Genomic DNA, 15611 nt, shown 5'->3' with positions numbered 1-15611 from the left:
TAACCAGCTGATTATATACAGTGTCAGCAACAGTTTCCAGCTAGCTTGTCAGCTTTCTATCTGAACTAAGGGATATCCAAACACAGATCTTACTTGTGTACTAAGCTTGTAAACAACTGGGTAAAGACTTGACATATTGCTGCATATAAAGGGTCTTACTCTTTTCCTTTCTTTTTTCTTTTATACACAGAAAATGCTGTGTCAGTTGTTTCACGCTGTATGCTTGCACTCAAATGCCATGTTTTCAAAAAAACCCACATTTCTCTGACCTGTGGGCAGCACATTTTATACACCAGCATTTTGCATACACAGTTGCTCATGGTAGTTTACACAGTGCACAGAAAAGCCTCCAAACTTGGATGTGCAAATCTGAGCCTGAGATTTAGATTATCATGATGAAGCTTTTAGAAAACAGATTCATTGTGATAAATTTTAAAATGAAGGCAGATGGGAAAATGGGATCTTGGGCTTTCTGCTGGCACTTCAAAAGGGAAGGTGATCTCTGACTCCTCATTGCCACTGTGGAGAGCACATTGCCCTTCTTTCAGGCTAAGTTACTTTAGATGCCATGTTAGAAAAAGTGTCATACCTTTTGCAGTAAGAAAACTCTGGTTATGTGACTGTAGGGATATTGTGCAATACTTTTTGAATGTGCTTTTTAAAGGATAGTCAGAGAGCAGGAGGGTCTTGATGTTGGTGAATTTGCATGGAAGGTTCTGAGTAATTTCCTGCACCTACTTCCAGGCATCCTTCTCTCTGTTTCTGTCTCTAAAAATGGTGGGAGCAGGGAAAATGTATTGAAATGAAGTTTCTGCAAATAATTTACTATAACCATATCTGACCAGAGCAAAAAATAAGGTGTCACAGCATTTAAAATGGGAAACTGGCACAACTGCAAGTGAATTGTTGTGGTTGTGCTCCATAGTTGCCTCAAGCATGGTGCTCAATCATTAGGTAAGTTATTAACCCTATAGATGTTTCAGATTCCATTTGGTAAGCTGGGGATTTGGGTGCCTCAAAAGAGCACCAGCTCAGGTGTTTGACTGCATTTCATGAAATGCCTTAAGAGCTTTCAATGGAGCTAAGTTTGGGAGTGGAGTCTGTACTGGGATCAGCATTTATGTTGTAAAACTTCATAAATTAAGTTCTGGTAAATAAAAATATTCTGTTCAGATTCTGTTTTGTGGACAAGTTGCTTTTTTTGCAGACTCTTCAAAACTTTGACTTGGCGGCTGTTTGAGGATTTTCTAGCTTTTCTCTTGATTGCAGAGCTGCAGATCCCTGTACTCCTGGTAACCTTAACAGGAGCAGGACTGGAATGTGTTTGCCTTCCCATCCATATCTGTTTTGTTTAGATGGTAATCTCTTTGGGAGAGCAGTGGTTCCTCACTAGGACATTCTACTGTGCCTAATCTGGCTGCTGCTCTTGCACAAAAGATAAACCTAATGCAATCTCACTTAAGGCATACACTGATGGTTCAGGCAGACATGCAGACTGGACACGAGTTTCTCAACCTAAATCCAAGCCTGTTTCAAGTCAGACACAACCTATATTCTGACATTTTTATATTTTTACAATGCAATTCTATTACTGGAATGTGGGGTTTTTTCCTCCCCAGTCCCTAAACTATTCCTTAGTTTTCTTTTTTCCTGACCTTGCTTATTCTTTTCTTCTTCCCATCAGATTTAGAAAAAGCACTGATAAAAATGAGCCCACTGAGATTTGCCTAAGAATTTTTAGCTTAATGACTCTGTGTTTCACACTATGTTGGAGGGTAGACACATCACTCACTTGCACACTGGCAGCATAATCTGGCAGCACTTGGTTATGAACAGGTTTTTCTCTTACCTCCATCACTGTATTTTCCAGCAGGGCAATCAATGCTGGTGGGTCAACACAAGAAGAATGTCAAGCCAGTTCATGTCTCATGACCTTATTCTTTCAGTTCATATTGGAAGCAGTGGCTTCACTGTAGATCATGTTAAAAGCATCCACAGAGTGTTTAAGCAGAGCAGATCTAGAATACCTGTGCTACAGGCCAGCTGAACAGGAGTTTGCAGCAGCTGGTGACTGGCAGCTGGTGATTTGTGCTTCCCCTTGACCACAGGTGTGCTTGTAGGCAGCCTGGTTTTGACAGCATGCCCAAGTCCAGCTTTACCTGTGGGTAATGATCTGACTGGTGCACATCATCTGCCCCTTCTTTTGTTTTAGTGTTGGCCTCACTTCAAATTTAAAAGGATGCAACCCACTATTGATTTTCTTTCCTGTTTACACTAGAAGAAAATGTATTGTATTGAAATAATTATTTCCTACTGTTACAATTTTATCATGACTGTTACTTTTTACCACAACATGCAGAGCCCCAAGCTTTGATAAATGTTCAATAATTTGTGAAAACTGTCGTTTCTTTCTGACACTGGAGTGCTGCAGTTCTCTTGTGCAACTGCTAAAGGGATGGAGGCTCAAACACTTTTTTACTTCAGGACACACAATCTGAATTAAGTACTGATGTCTCTCTTTTTTCATGGATTTGGTCTTGTGGAAGCTCCTTGCAATAGGAACCTTCTTATGTGCCTTATACAGTGCTGTGTGTGCTTGAGGATGCTTAATAAATAATTCTTCATTGCTAGGCATACATCAGCTAAGAAAACAGCAATCCAGGCATCATTTATTTCTTCTGATATGGATCTTTAATGAAACCACAAATATTAGGGCAAATCTGGTTTTCCAGTTACTGGGCAATAACTGGTTTTTGAAAGTCTCCATGCAGCAGTTAATGGTTTTCTCTTTCATTCTTTACAGAAAATGCAGGCTCTCTGAAAGTTCTCTTTGGGACACCTGAGTTTGTGGCTCCAGAAGTTATAAACTATGAACCTATTGGATATGAAACAGATATGTGGAGTATAGGAGTTATCTGCTACATTTTGTGAGTACTTTTCTATTCTTCTTCCTTTAAATTCACAAATCCTGACAGTTGCTGAACATACAAAATTTTCATCAACTTCTGAAGTTTTCAGGCCTTTTATATTCTAATTAGCAGCTCCAGCATGTTTAATAAAACTTTGCTGCTCTCTGAAGGGTGCAGTTGGTAAACTGCAGAACAGGCAGTTCTGGAAATTCAGCTATTTGATATTGTATCTCTTACATCATAAATCAGCAGCACTCCATCTCATTTAAAAAGACAATGTGACTGTTTTATTATTAACTTTGAACAATTTTTCCTTTCCAGATGTTAAAAGAATTATTTGAGGATGCACTAATAACCAATAATTTCCATTATTTATTCCATGAGAGAAAACTTTTGCAAAATTTTGGGGTCTCATGGGACACACTGAAGTACCCCAGCATTGCCATATCTGTTCACAGTGCATTTTAATTTATTACCAAGCACAAGCCACTGTATAAGTACATTTTATAAGCAACATGGATTAAGCTCATTGCAACACTTTAGCAGATCACAGAATCACAGAATCACAGAAATTCTAGGTTGGAAGAAACCTTTAAGATCATTGAGTCCAACCCATGTTCTAACACCTCAGCTAGATCATGGCACCAAGTGCCACATCCAGTCTTTTTTTAAACTCTTCGAGGGATGGTGACTCTACCACCTCCCTGGGTAGATGATTCCAGTATTTGACCACTCTTTCTGTAAAATACTTCCTCCTTAATTCTAGCCTGTATCTCCTTTGGCTGTGTCCTCTTGTTCTGTCTGTTGTTGCCCGGAGAAAGAGACCGACCCCCAGCTCACCACAGATGGTTGGCTGCAGCTCTTGGTTACATATTTGAGTATTAGATTTGATTTTTATATATTATTTGATGCAGCATGTTTATAAACATCAGTGAATCTAGAGAAATGTATATGGAAATAGTATCTCCTTGCCCAGGCCAGCAAGTGGTTTTCTTCCAGCAGTGATTTTACACATTCAATGCCATATAAACAAGTGAAAAGAGAAGGTTTGTTTGGAGCATGGTTCTTTCTCCCTTGTTCCAGCTTCAGTAGTAAGTCAGTGGCAAATCTGCTTTGCATTGGTTCTTTTAAAAGACTCCTCTCTATGCCTTTCTTCCTTTATTAAAGAGTGGTATCCTGCTCCTTGACCTGGCAATGCACAGTTGTTTGCCTCGCTTTTACTCAGTTGTTCTCTACTCCTGCTTCTCTCATGAGCCTGCACTTGTTCAGGCTCTTCTCATTCCCAAACCAAGCTACACAATTTCCTTACTTGGCCTATGCAAAAGCGACCACATCAACTCTCTCTTGCTCCCAGCAAAGCCTCGGAATATTTCTGTTATCTTCAATTTCAGATGCGAAGTGTACTCCATGCCTCAAGGTCGCTTCGCTCTGCCAGTTTATTTACAGGACTTCTATTTTCCATTCACTCCCAAGCACTTCTCTCTAGATCTGGAAAGCTGCTTTGGACGGTTCCGTGGCTGCAGTCAGGCAGCCCACCCAGGCAGCAGCGCGGGGTCAAACGCCCGTGCCCCGGGACGGGAGCGGGCTGGGCGGGCGGCACCGGGAATCGCTCGGTGCTGGCGGCACCGGGAACCGGCTCGGTGCGGGCACCGGGAATCGCTCGGTGCGGGCACGGGGAATCGCTCGGTGCTGGCGGCACCGGGAATCGCTCGGTGCGGGCCCCGGGAACCGCTCGGTGCTGGCGGCACCGGGAATCGCTCGGTGCTGGAGGCACCAGGAATCGCTCGGTGCGGGCACCGGGAATCGCTCGGTGCGGGCACCGGGAATCGCTCGGTGTGGGCACCGGGAATCGCTCGGTGCTGCAGCGCCGCCTGCAGCCCGCCCGGCCCCGCCCGCATTTCGGGGAGCCGCTCGTCCTTCGGGGCCGCTCGGTGTTCTTATCAGCGCCCCTGGCGGGTTCCCGTGCGCTCCCGGTGAGAGCAGCGAGGCACCCGCCGGGGCTGGCACCGAGCGCTCGGGGAATGCAGCCCGGGCTGCCGCTGCAGGGCGGCGCTGCTGGGGAGCAGCGGCATCCCCTGAGACAAAGCGAGCGGAACGGGGGGGAAAAGGTGACCTGTCCTGCCAAAGACCTGTCTGCTTCTTCCCAGTGCCAAGCAGGGTATTTGGATGCTGCACCGTTCAGCTGATGGGGTTGGGTGGCGTTACACTCATTCGGCTGATTGGATATGCCCTGAGAAATATGTTATGAAATTACTTGTTTGGTGAGGTATATTTAAGATCATTTAAGCCGTCATGAGGGAAAATCTACATTACCCAAAAACAATGAATAATATTTCTTTTGATGCATTGCTATTGCCACGGTAGTGATTAGCAGTGATAATCATCTTTTGTCTTTCTTGCCATAAGAATAAAGTAATAGAAGTTAGGGAAGACCCATGAGTCATCCCTTGGATTTTACCTCTCCACCCCAGACTATTCCAAATCTCTTAACTTTCTTACAGCCCAGCTATTTTCACAGACTGACAACTATGAGCCATTATCCAAAATGACCTATCACATCATCATTACAGAATGTAAATGAAAGTCAACGAGAACTGCATCTCTCTTTAGTTGCAGCTCTGCTTTCCCATTTTGATTTTAAGCTCAGAGCTACCAAATCTCGTGCCTGAAGTGCAAGACACACTCACTTGGTGTCTATTTCACACAGTGAGACATCACTGTGCCCATCACCCAGGCATGTGCATCCCCTCTCCCCTTGCCGTGGGAGTGGGCCCATGGAGGCAGAGCAGAGCCCTGGATGTAAGGGCAGCTCTGCTGGAGGCAGCTGATGGCCCAGAGCTGCTGTGCCCACCCTCTGTCCCAAGGGAACAGCAGGGAGCACACACAGCATCACTGGACATAACACCTGCCTGGAAAGTGACTGTGTTTCCATGATGTGCTGCACAACAATGAATACAAACTGGCTTTAGCAGAGAGCTGCTAACGTGATCTCTGTGAGTGAAGGGTCTTCCCTGCAGTGGAATAAATGGTTGGGTTGTAATCTTAAGTAGGAAGCAGGGTGACAGCACTCCTCCAAGACCCTGCAGCAAAACCTCCCCCCAGCCCTCTGCTTTGCAGATGTAAGTACAGATACTGCACTCCCTGCTGGGATACTGCATCTGTCTTCCTTATGGCAAGACTGATTTAATTCCATCCTACAGTTCATAGGTTCCCTTTCCACATTTCTAAACTACATATTAAATCCTTTTTATCTTCCTGGATAACTTATTCAGTCCTGTCTCTTCATCTGTCTTTGTTCTTCCTTAAATTTCCGTTTGTATTCTCTACCTCATGTTTTTATCTTCCACTTTTATCTTGTACTCTGTCCTGTTCTGCATCACAGTGCTGTTCCACATACTTAAGTTGATCTATTGCCTTTGAAATAACAGGCCACAAATATTATAGCTTGTGTATATCATCTCCATTTATGTCTATTTCAGTGTTTCTTTCTGCATTTACAATAATCTGTATCTAATGAAGGTTAAACCTCCTGAATTCTTTCCAGCTCTTTTTGTTCCATTTTTTCTTCTGGGCATTGCTGAATTTACATGTTTTTTTCTATTTCTAGTTTTTTTCTGATGATCAATTTGGATAGTCATTGTTCTGAATATTTAGTAATCTGAAACAATTTCTAGTTTTTGTTTCAAAACAATTTTCAGTCTAAGGTTTCAGCACTGCATGGGTGTACATTGAATGTGGGGGTTGCCCTTTTCCTTCTGGCACCAAAGGATCCAAGTAGTTTCAGGGAGGAATTGTCTGTGGCTGATTCAAACCCCTGCTTGTGTTCCAATGAGGAACACATTGCTTTATCAGTGCCAGGCTGTGTTTATCTTTTCAGCATAGTGGATTTCTGTCAATTAATATTTTTAATATGCTTTATCTTAGGCTGTGTTTTAATATCACATTTGATCTTGCTGCATACTCTTTCCCTTCAGCACCTTCCTAACAGCACACACCCTGATTCTTCAAACATTCTCTTTCCCTTTTATCCATTGTGTCGTTCATCACTGCTCTTCCCCCTCCCTTGTTTGGCAGTTTGGGTTGGTTGAAAGATCTTTCAGCATCGTTCATCTTTTGGGTGTGCTGGCTTGGAACCTGGATAAAGAAAGGCTTATACTCAGCTCTATGTCATGTTAAAAATTTACACCTCTTTATATTAAAGATGGGAGAGCACTCCTTGTTCTTTCCTTAAACCAAGTTAGGAAGGCTTTAATGTCAGACTGTACCGCTCAAAAGAAAATGTTTTATTTTGTTCAGTGGCACTGACAAACTGTGGTTCCTCATTAATCCACTGAGCATGTAAAACAAGGAGGAGAACAGCAATAACACCCTGGCTTCAGCAATGAGCTGTCTTCCTTTACATGGGCTCAGTGGTCTGCTTCTTCCAGGGAGAACCAGAGTGGGCTGTGTCCCATGGATCAGTCCCTGACAAAATATCCTCAGACTATTTATTTGCTGTAGTTCACTTGAAAAAGAATTAATTCTCTGCATGATCTCCAGGGTGCAGGTGTCATCCTCCCATGCTTATTTGACATGCCCTGCACAGGTTTATCAGAAGTGCCAGCAGTCCCAGGGAGTTGGAGCTGAAAGCAATGCTTGCAGAGGAATGCTCACAGTCTGACTCTTTAGACAAGCAGCAAAGCCATCTTCCCTGGATTAGTGGGAGTCTTAATGCAAAGATTTTGAGTTGAAATGCCATGGTGTTTGTTACAGAAGCAATGAAATCTGCATCCACATTGGACCCTTTTCATCGAAACATTTCTAAGCCTGCACTCAGAGCTTTGTTAGAACAGACCAATAAATGTTAAGGAACTCCTAGAGGATAAAATATATTTCTTCTTTATTTAGAAGTGGAAACTGTGAAAGACTTTCTAAACAAATGGTTCTTAACATGCCAGGAAGATGCCTGGTAAAGTAACTGGAAAAATGTTTTCAGTAAACAGCGTGCTGCTTCACAGTGTAAGCTCAGAGTTAATTTTCTGGAGCAGTAGCTCATCTTTATCACTTCAGCATTCCAAAAAGAAATTGTTTCCATTATCTGTCAAAAGAGTTGCTGGACCATTATTACTTTAAATGGCTATTAAGAAATGAACAGCCAAGACTTCGGTCAGTGAAATCTGTGCTAGAGATAAAAATTGCTGGCTATAATCTACAGTAGTTCCTGGATTTTGTTTTCTGACTAGACAAGGATCTAGTTTTCCTTAGAAGTATTTCCACAACAAGCAACTGATTCACAGTGCAAAACTGTAGTAGAGAGAGAAAATTATTTTAGCTTTGTAAATCTGCAACAGCACATTCAGAAATATGAAAATAGGTTCATTGAAATGTTTGAATGGGCACTGTTATATTGGTGTTCAGAAATGACAAAGTGAGTGGAGGCTTAACTGAGAGAGATCCACCTGGTAATTTAACAAATGCAAGGGATAGAGCAATCCTACCAAAGCATTTAAAATTTTATCAGATAATTCTGTAGTACAGTTCTAAAATATTTTTTTAAAATACACAAAAACAAAAACAACAACCAAAGAATTTTTTTTCTTCTCAAATCTTCTCACCCTTAATTCATCCTCACCCTTCAAAAGCTGTGTGGGACATGCAGCACAAGTGCTGCCTCTTACAGCCCCACAGAGCAGTGGTGTTTCTACATGAAGCAATGCCCCTGTACCTAAAGCAGATTTTTTAGTATGCATAAGTTCTCTCACTACTGCAGCTTTAACCTCTGGAAATAGCCCAAAATCTTGTCCAATGTGGTGCAAGAGCTGCACAGCACTATTTGTGGTAATACTGTGCAGAGGTCACCTCTGGCATTTTTCAATCAAGTGTTGAAGGGAAATGCGATTTTTATTGCTCCGGCTGCCCAAGTGTGGGCACGGAGCTTAACTGGATGAAGAGAAAATGTACATCCCCTCTTTTGACAATGAGCTAAAGGAATACTTCACAGACCTGTCATTGTATGAGCTGCTGGCTTGGCTGAGACTGTTGTTCTTACCACAAGGTAAAAACGAGACAAACCAGCAGTGTGTGGAACCCAAAATCAGAACTGTGGTCTGTAGAGATTTATCACTAGTTAAAACACGATGGAGAAGACTGACATTGTCATAACTGACAAATGTTCAGATGCTGGAGAGGAGGTGGGTTTAAGGCCCTGCAGGAATGCTCTGTGACTCCAGGACAGAGATTCCGTGAGGGCTGCAGGGGGTGCGGGCAGAGCAGAGCCCGCGCTGCCCGCAGCTGTGCCAGCTCTGCAGTGCTCTCCTGCCAGGCACAAACCTTCTCTCCTCCTGTAAAGCAAGCATCAAACACAGGGAACAGTCCTGTAAAAAGGCTTTGTGGAGGCATTTCTGGTACATTCATCTTTCAGCTTTTGGTAACCTGTGCCTGTTATATCTTCATACATGGATTTATGCCACATTACCCATTTACAAAGTCAGGATTCACTGCTGCATTCGAGTGCACCACATATAATGGAAAGTAAGACAGCAAATACATTCTGTTCTGATTTACCTTGTTCTGCCTGAGAATAAACAAACCTTTTATCTTCAGCTCATGTATTATTACTAAGAAGCTTCTGAAGTACACACATAAGATTCTAGAGTCTGCTGTACTGCACACAACTTCCAGAAATGGTAAAAGATTTAGTGTCTGCTCTGTGTGAGACTTCAAAGAGTGTGCGTTTCTGCTTTGCTTATAAAATAAAATGCTTGGGAACAAATCAGATTTTGAATGTAATAAGAGCCTAAAAAGAAGCAAAATAACTTTGAAGGAGATCATTCTATTATTAATCTCACTTTATTTGACCCCAATCTTTTTTAAGCAGTCTGTTCTGTGATATTCTCTGGCACCATGATATTCATATAGTATTATTTCCATGTAGTGTTTTCAAAACCCTAATAAGTTACACTTATTTTTCTATATTTAAAAGAATGGAGTAGTACTGGTTAACACAATTGTGCAGAGAAATCAAATAAAGTCTGTAAAAATTCATGAAGAATAGGTTATTCTGCAAATTGCATGCCAGGAGGACCTGGAAAAGTGAATAACTTGTAGTTCTAGGGAATAAGCAACCTTTCACCTTTAAGTTTTTACTGAAAGTGTGATATGTACAGGCATCAAAAATATCCAGATGCACAGTGTAATAAAGGATAATGCTCAACTGGAAAAAGAGACTGCAAAAATGACACCATGATGTTCTGTAATTGCCTTTCACTGGCAATTTATCAGTTATATTGTATAAAAAGCCTTGGAAGCTCAACTTAGGTTATAGGAGAGCATTATTTCCATTTCACACATCATCGTGACTGATGGAGAACATAAAGACCAAATTGCTTGTGCATGCATCTGCATAACTCCACAGCCTGCAGTGATGCAGCATTGCTTTATCTGTTTGTATAAGTCAGGGTGGGTTTGTTTACAAAATAGCCTTGTGGATTTCATTATTTCATTATGCATCTTTCTTCTTGGGGTCTTTTTGCAGGAGTGAATGAAATAAAATGTACAAAAACCCCCTTGGTTTGACAGTAAATGCAGCAAAATCACCCTGAAATTAGATGATCTCCAGAATCCCTTCCAACCCTAACAATTCTGTGATTCTGAGGAAATGTCAGGGGGCAAAAAAAGATATTCCACCGAATTTGGTGTGAAAAATCTAGTCTTACTTATGCAGAACTAGACAAGTCATTTACTAAACTACTTTTCTCCAATTTCACCTATTTCTAATTCTCTTCAAAAATGTCTTGGGAAAAGAGAAGGAAACAAGAAAAATGTACCTTTCTGTCCTTCCCATAGGACTATCTGTAGTTAGTTTTGAGTCCTTTTAAATTTAACTTACTTAGTTTTTAAAGCAAGCTTTTATTAGTAAAGAAGTGCAGAGCACAGGAGATGTCACACGCGATTTAAACTCGCTCGCTGCTCCGGTAATTTGCACATTGACGCGGTTTGTTCTGTGTCTGTGTCTGCTCCGTCCCCAGGGTCAGCGGACTCTCTCCTTTCATGGGAGACAACGACAACGAAACCCTCGCCAATGTCACCTCAGCAACGTGGGACTTCGATGATGAGGCTTTCGATGAAATCTCTGACGATGCCAAGGACTTTATCAGCAATCTACTGAAGAAAGACATGAAGTAAAGGCTGGATTTACTTGCTGCACTTTGTGTGTTTGCATTGAGCCGGAGGTGCCTGTCGTGTTTCCCCGCTGTGCGTCTCCCCAGGGCCACAGCACCTCTGGCCATACTTTATAAGGAGCTGTGCGTGCCCGTGTGCAGTTCTGGATTTCACTCGCAGGGTGCAGGGGCTGAATGGAGCTTTGGAGCTCTTTGTGCTCTTCCCTCCCCTCGGGCGAGGTGCACCCGGGGCTGTTGTGTGGCCACTCTGACCCCCTCTCTTTCGTGACACACATTCCTGCGTGACACATTCCGTCTTGTCTGAATGGGTTGCAGTTCTGCCTTGTGTCGCTTTTAAGTGTGGTACCTCTGAGTAGGCAGCTTCCCTATAAATGTAGTAATTGGGCAAGAAAAAAAAAATCAGAGTTGGAAACTGTGTTTGCAGAATGAGTCAATGAAAGGAAACATACTTCTTCCACTGAGTTTGCAAGTGGATGGATGGAGAACAGAGGGTTATTTACATGTGCACCCTGAGCAAAGTGAAGAATAGGTGGCAAGAGATTTGGACATTGCTGTTCTGTGAGATGTTCAGGAGACTCTTAAGTGCTGGGATGGGGAAATCTCTGTAGGTGAAGGAAAGGAGATCTGGGACAGGGTTCTGGCAGCATGAAGCAGCTGAATCACTGCCATTGTGGCTCTGCTGTATGTGTTCCTTGCCTAAAACAAATGGCTTTTCCTGCTTTGTTTTATAATGTTTTATTAACACTTAAAAATACAAAATTTTCTCTCAAAAAGATCTACAGAAATTGTGGAAGTGAGTTTAAGAAGTTAGAATGGCGGGGAAAGCAAAACCATGTGATCTTTGTTGCTAAATTTAGGAAACACAAAAATCAGCTCCCAGAAAAGAGAAAAAAAAAATGTTACCGTAGGTAGGTTCCTCTCTCGTTATTGACAACACTGACTGGTCTTTTTATACAAAAACAGGAGTCGCTTAAATTGTACTCAATGTCTTCAGCATCCCTGGCTGCAAAAAGACACCAAAAACATGGAAGCCAAGAAACTTTCCAAAGATAGGATGAAGAAATATATGGCCAGAAGAAAATGGCAGGTAATGAAGAGGACATGGAATTGGGCTGGATATCCTAACAAGCCTCATTATTTTTAATGTTTATGATTCTGGGGAACACATCACATCAGGGGGTTCCTGCTGCTGTGGAAGCTGCAGCGTGGCCAGGGTGGGAATGCAGGACAGCAGGTCTGGTTCCTGCAGCTGGGCAGGAGGAGGGTGCACAGCTGCACATGGATTACACAGGATGATCCCATTTCAGGCTGCTGAAAGGCAGGAGCTCAAGTATAGTTTTTGCTACTCTTCGGGTTTCTCTCTCTCTTCCCATGCCACTGAGAGCTGGAGGATTGTGTAATTCCTAACAAACCTGAACAGTACAGGTAAAACTTGCCTGCCTGGCCTTCCTAAAGGTACCTTAATTTATGGCAGTTTAATTCTACTAAGGCTAGAGTTCTGTCTTGTTGGAACCTCCCTAGCTTCCCATGCATTCAATCAGACTGGTTTTCTGTAACATATTCAGTCTCCCTATCTTCTTTTTTCCTAATGCTGGAACTGGAGTAGCAGGTCCATCTGTGCCACACTGATAGCTACAGGAATTGCTGTGTGAAATCCTGGGGCCTTTTGAGTAGCCTATGAAATACTAACTTGTGTAGGTCTACCTTATACTCCCTCTTACATTCTACTCCTTTCTCGAAGCTCATGCAATACAAGTGTCTGTATTAAATAAAATATGCTCAAACTACTGCCCTCATAGTTTGAGCATATTTTAGTAGCCTGGTGGTTGATCCTGGGTCCTGTCAGAAGTCTGCTCCCATCATGCAGATGGTGCTTTCTCATTCATTTCCTATCAGCTCGTTATCCATGTTGGATGAAATTCAGCCCAGCCCAGCCCAGCAGGCAGTGGAGGGAGGTGTTCCCCACCAGAGTTCAGTCCCAGTTACACAGGACAGGGCTTCTCTGCTGGCCCTCCTCTCGCACAGTGCTTTTTATCCTCAGCTAACAGAGACATTCATTTAGGTATGAGTTCATCAGGGGAAGTTTATATCTGCAACTAAATTTGGTAATTCAGTCCAGCCTGCTCTGTCTCTCCTAGAACAACTGAGCTATATATAAGCAGTTTGTCCACCAATTCCAGTGAGGTTTGCAGAGATCCCAGATAATTTGTCCGAAGCACGATTGTTGCAGAAAATCACATGCCTGTTGGACTGGATTGATCAGAAGCCTTTTCTGTTATGTCTTAGAAAACAGGCCATGCTGTCAGAGCAATAGGAAGACTGTCATCCATGGCAATGATTTCTGGTATGAGTGGGAGGAAGGCCTCTGGGAGCTCACCTACAAGCCCTATAAATGCTGACAAAGCAGACAATGAAGGTAAGGATTTTTTTCTGTCCCATATTTTCACCTGTCTCTGAATCAATCCTACTAAAACCTTTAGCAAATTGCTAGAGACCAATTGAATTGGATATTACTGTGCTCTCTCTCTCTCTCTCTCTTTTTTTATCTTCCTATTTTTTAAAGAAATCTGTCAAAAATTCACTGTCCTTATATTGTCCTGCTAGTCTAAATGTCACAGTATAAGCCCAGGCAGTAAACTCTTTTCTTTTTAAAGCCAAAGAATTAAGGCAGGTTTGTCAGCTGCACTTTCTCTGGGTTTGGGAATGCATGTTTATACAAAGATGACAGTGATGTATTGCCTTCTCATGCAAGCAAGCAATGAAGTATTAACACTTGCTGTAACCATGGCACACACCCTGCCCTAACCATGCTCCTCAGACAGGGCATTTAAGGAAATGTCTGTGTTACTCCCATAGGTCCCCAGATGAAATGTGAATTAGTGGTGTGTAACAGTCAGATGTTACAGTTCAGCAGTGCAAATGTTTGACACTGATGAAAATCAAGCAATTTTGACAAATCCACATAGACCGTGGGCCTGATACAAGTGGGGCTCGTTTATCCCTCTGCCTAGCAAAAGTCCAGCTTTGGTTAGAAACAAATTCAAGGGAAAAATACTGAGGATTTGTAGCATTGGCCTTGAACATCCTTTTTTTTCTATTTATGGCCTGAATCCTTTTCCAGCTGCAAAAGATTGGCACAAAGCTAAGCAGCCAACGTCCTTGCTGTCCCATTAGTCTGACAGAATTAAGTGAAATAAAAGGTGCTTTCATTACCATCTGGTAATTAAAAACTAAAATACATCTTTTGAGAATATGCCCTGTAATATTGTTCACTACCTCTTTGCTCTCCTCCAGATGCTTTCCTCGAAGAAGCTGAAGACAGGCCCCATGTAAAGCCATATTTTACTAAAAAAATCCTTGACTTGGAAGTTGTGGAAGGAAGTGCTGCTAGATTTGACTGCAAAATTGAAGGTATTTGAATAAGCATGTCTATTTCTTTCTCTTCTTCCTTGTCAACTTTCTGCACTGGGTAATGGTTTTACTTTTTCAATTTTTACTTCTGTATTATTGTTGAGTTGGTGCCATTTCACTTTACCAGTATCCACACAAATAGCACAAATGTGTTGCAATAGCAGAAATTATTTGGAGCTTGTTCTGTACTTGCCTTAGAACAGAAGTCTCCAGGAGTCCACGTGTGAATCACTAATTAAGAATAGCAAGTGAGAACTGTAATTTGATTTTTGAGGGAACACTAAGAGCAAGATGCAAAGTAGAAGCATAAATTCCAATAGTATACTCTTAGAGAGTGCCAGCCAGACACCAAGAATTAGTAGGAGGTCAGTTGTCTGAAAGGACAGACCAGATCAGGTCACATCAAGATAACTTCAAGCCATACATACATTTCATTAAAGGCAAAAAAGTCCCTAACTGCATATGCATAAGAAGTAAAGATAGTATTCTTGTGCTGGTCACATAAATCACATCTAGAAAATACTGTTCTGTTGCTTGGGGGTTTCTAACTTATGAGTTCAGGAAAGAAACCTCAGACTGGAATATGCAAAGTATAATGAGAAGATACATAAGGAGTGTGAGCATGATCAGCCCAAGAGTCTGAAGGCCAAGAGCACTGGCACTTCTGCAATGAGATTGAACCTTGTGTGTCTCAGCTGTGAACAGAAACTAGAAATTCAGAAAGAAGAGCTGTGAAAACAAAATGGGTGGGGTCAGTACCATCCTGCATGCGTACAAGTAAATTTATAATCTTAAAATGAGGAAATCAGAAACTGCCTCATCAACTTTCTGCTTGTTCCTCTGCTCTCAATCTTTCCCTGCCTGGGTTTCCTATCTCACAGTGGAGATGTGAGGATGGATTATTATTGCTGATGGGTGCTCATTGTGGGGGGTACGTGCACAAGTACTACGTGGAATAAAACAGATGGATGTACCACGGCTGATGTTCCAAACTTTGCAGTGTATTGCTGCAATGTTCACTCTGCTTTAGGGATTCCTGCACTTTATTTCTGCTCAGTGGGGAGTTATTCTCCCCTGGGACTTATCCTCCCCTCCCAGTCCAGAACTTGGCTGAGATCACAAACCTTCAATT

General features: G+C 42.2%; 1 protein-coding gene across 1 annotated transcript in view; it reads left to right on the top strand.

The window, feature by feature from the left end:
* MYLK (myosin light chain kinase) overlaps nt 1-15611 on the top strand; it is a 140589-nt gene that overhangs the window by 122173 nt on the left and 2805 nt on the right. The window contains exons 26-30 of the mRNA XM_058027524.1: nt 2804-2927; nt 10916-11068; nt 12032-12155; nt 13355-13484; nt 14363-14479. Of these exons, the coding sequence (XP_057883507.1) occupies nt 2804-2927; nt 10916-11068; nt 12032-12155; nt 13355-13484; nt 14363-14479 (648 nt within the window). The remainder of the gene's footprint in view (nt 1-2803; nt 2928-10915; nt 11069-12031; nt 12156-13354; nt 13485-14362; nt 14480-15611) is intronic.

This window comes from Melospiza georgiana, chromosome 7, assembly GCF_028018845.1.
Source record: "Melospiza georgiana isolate bMelGeo1 chromosome 7, bMelGeo1.pri, whole genome shotgun sequence".
NCBI lineage: Eukaryota > Metazoa > Chordata > Aves > Passeriformes > Passerellidae > Melospiza > Melospiza georgiana.
Note: the sequence above shows the minus strand (reverse complement) of the source record. Positions and strands in the feature narration are given on the sequence as shown.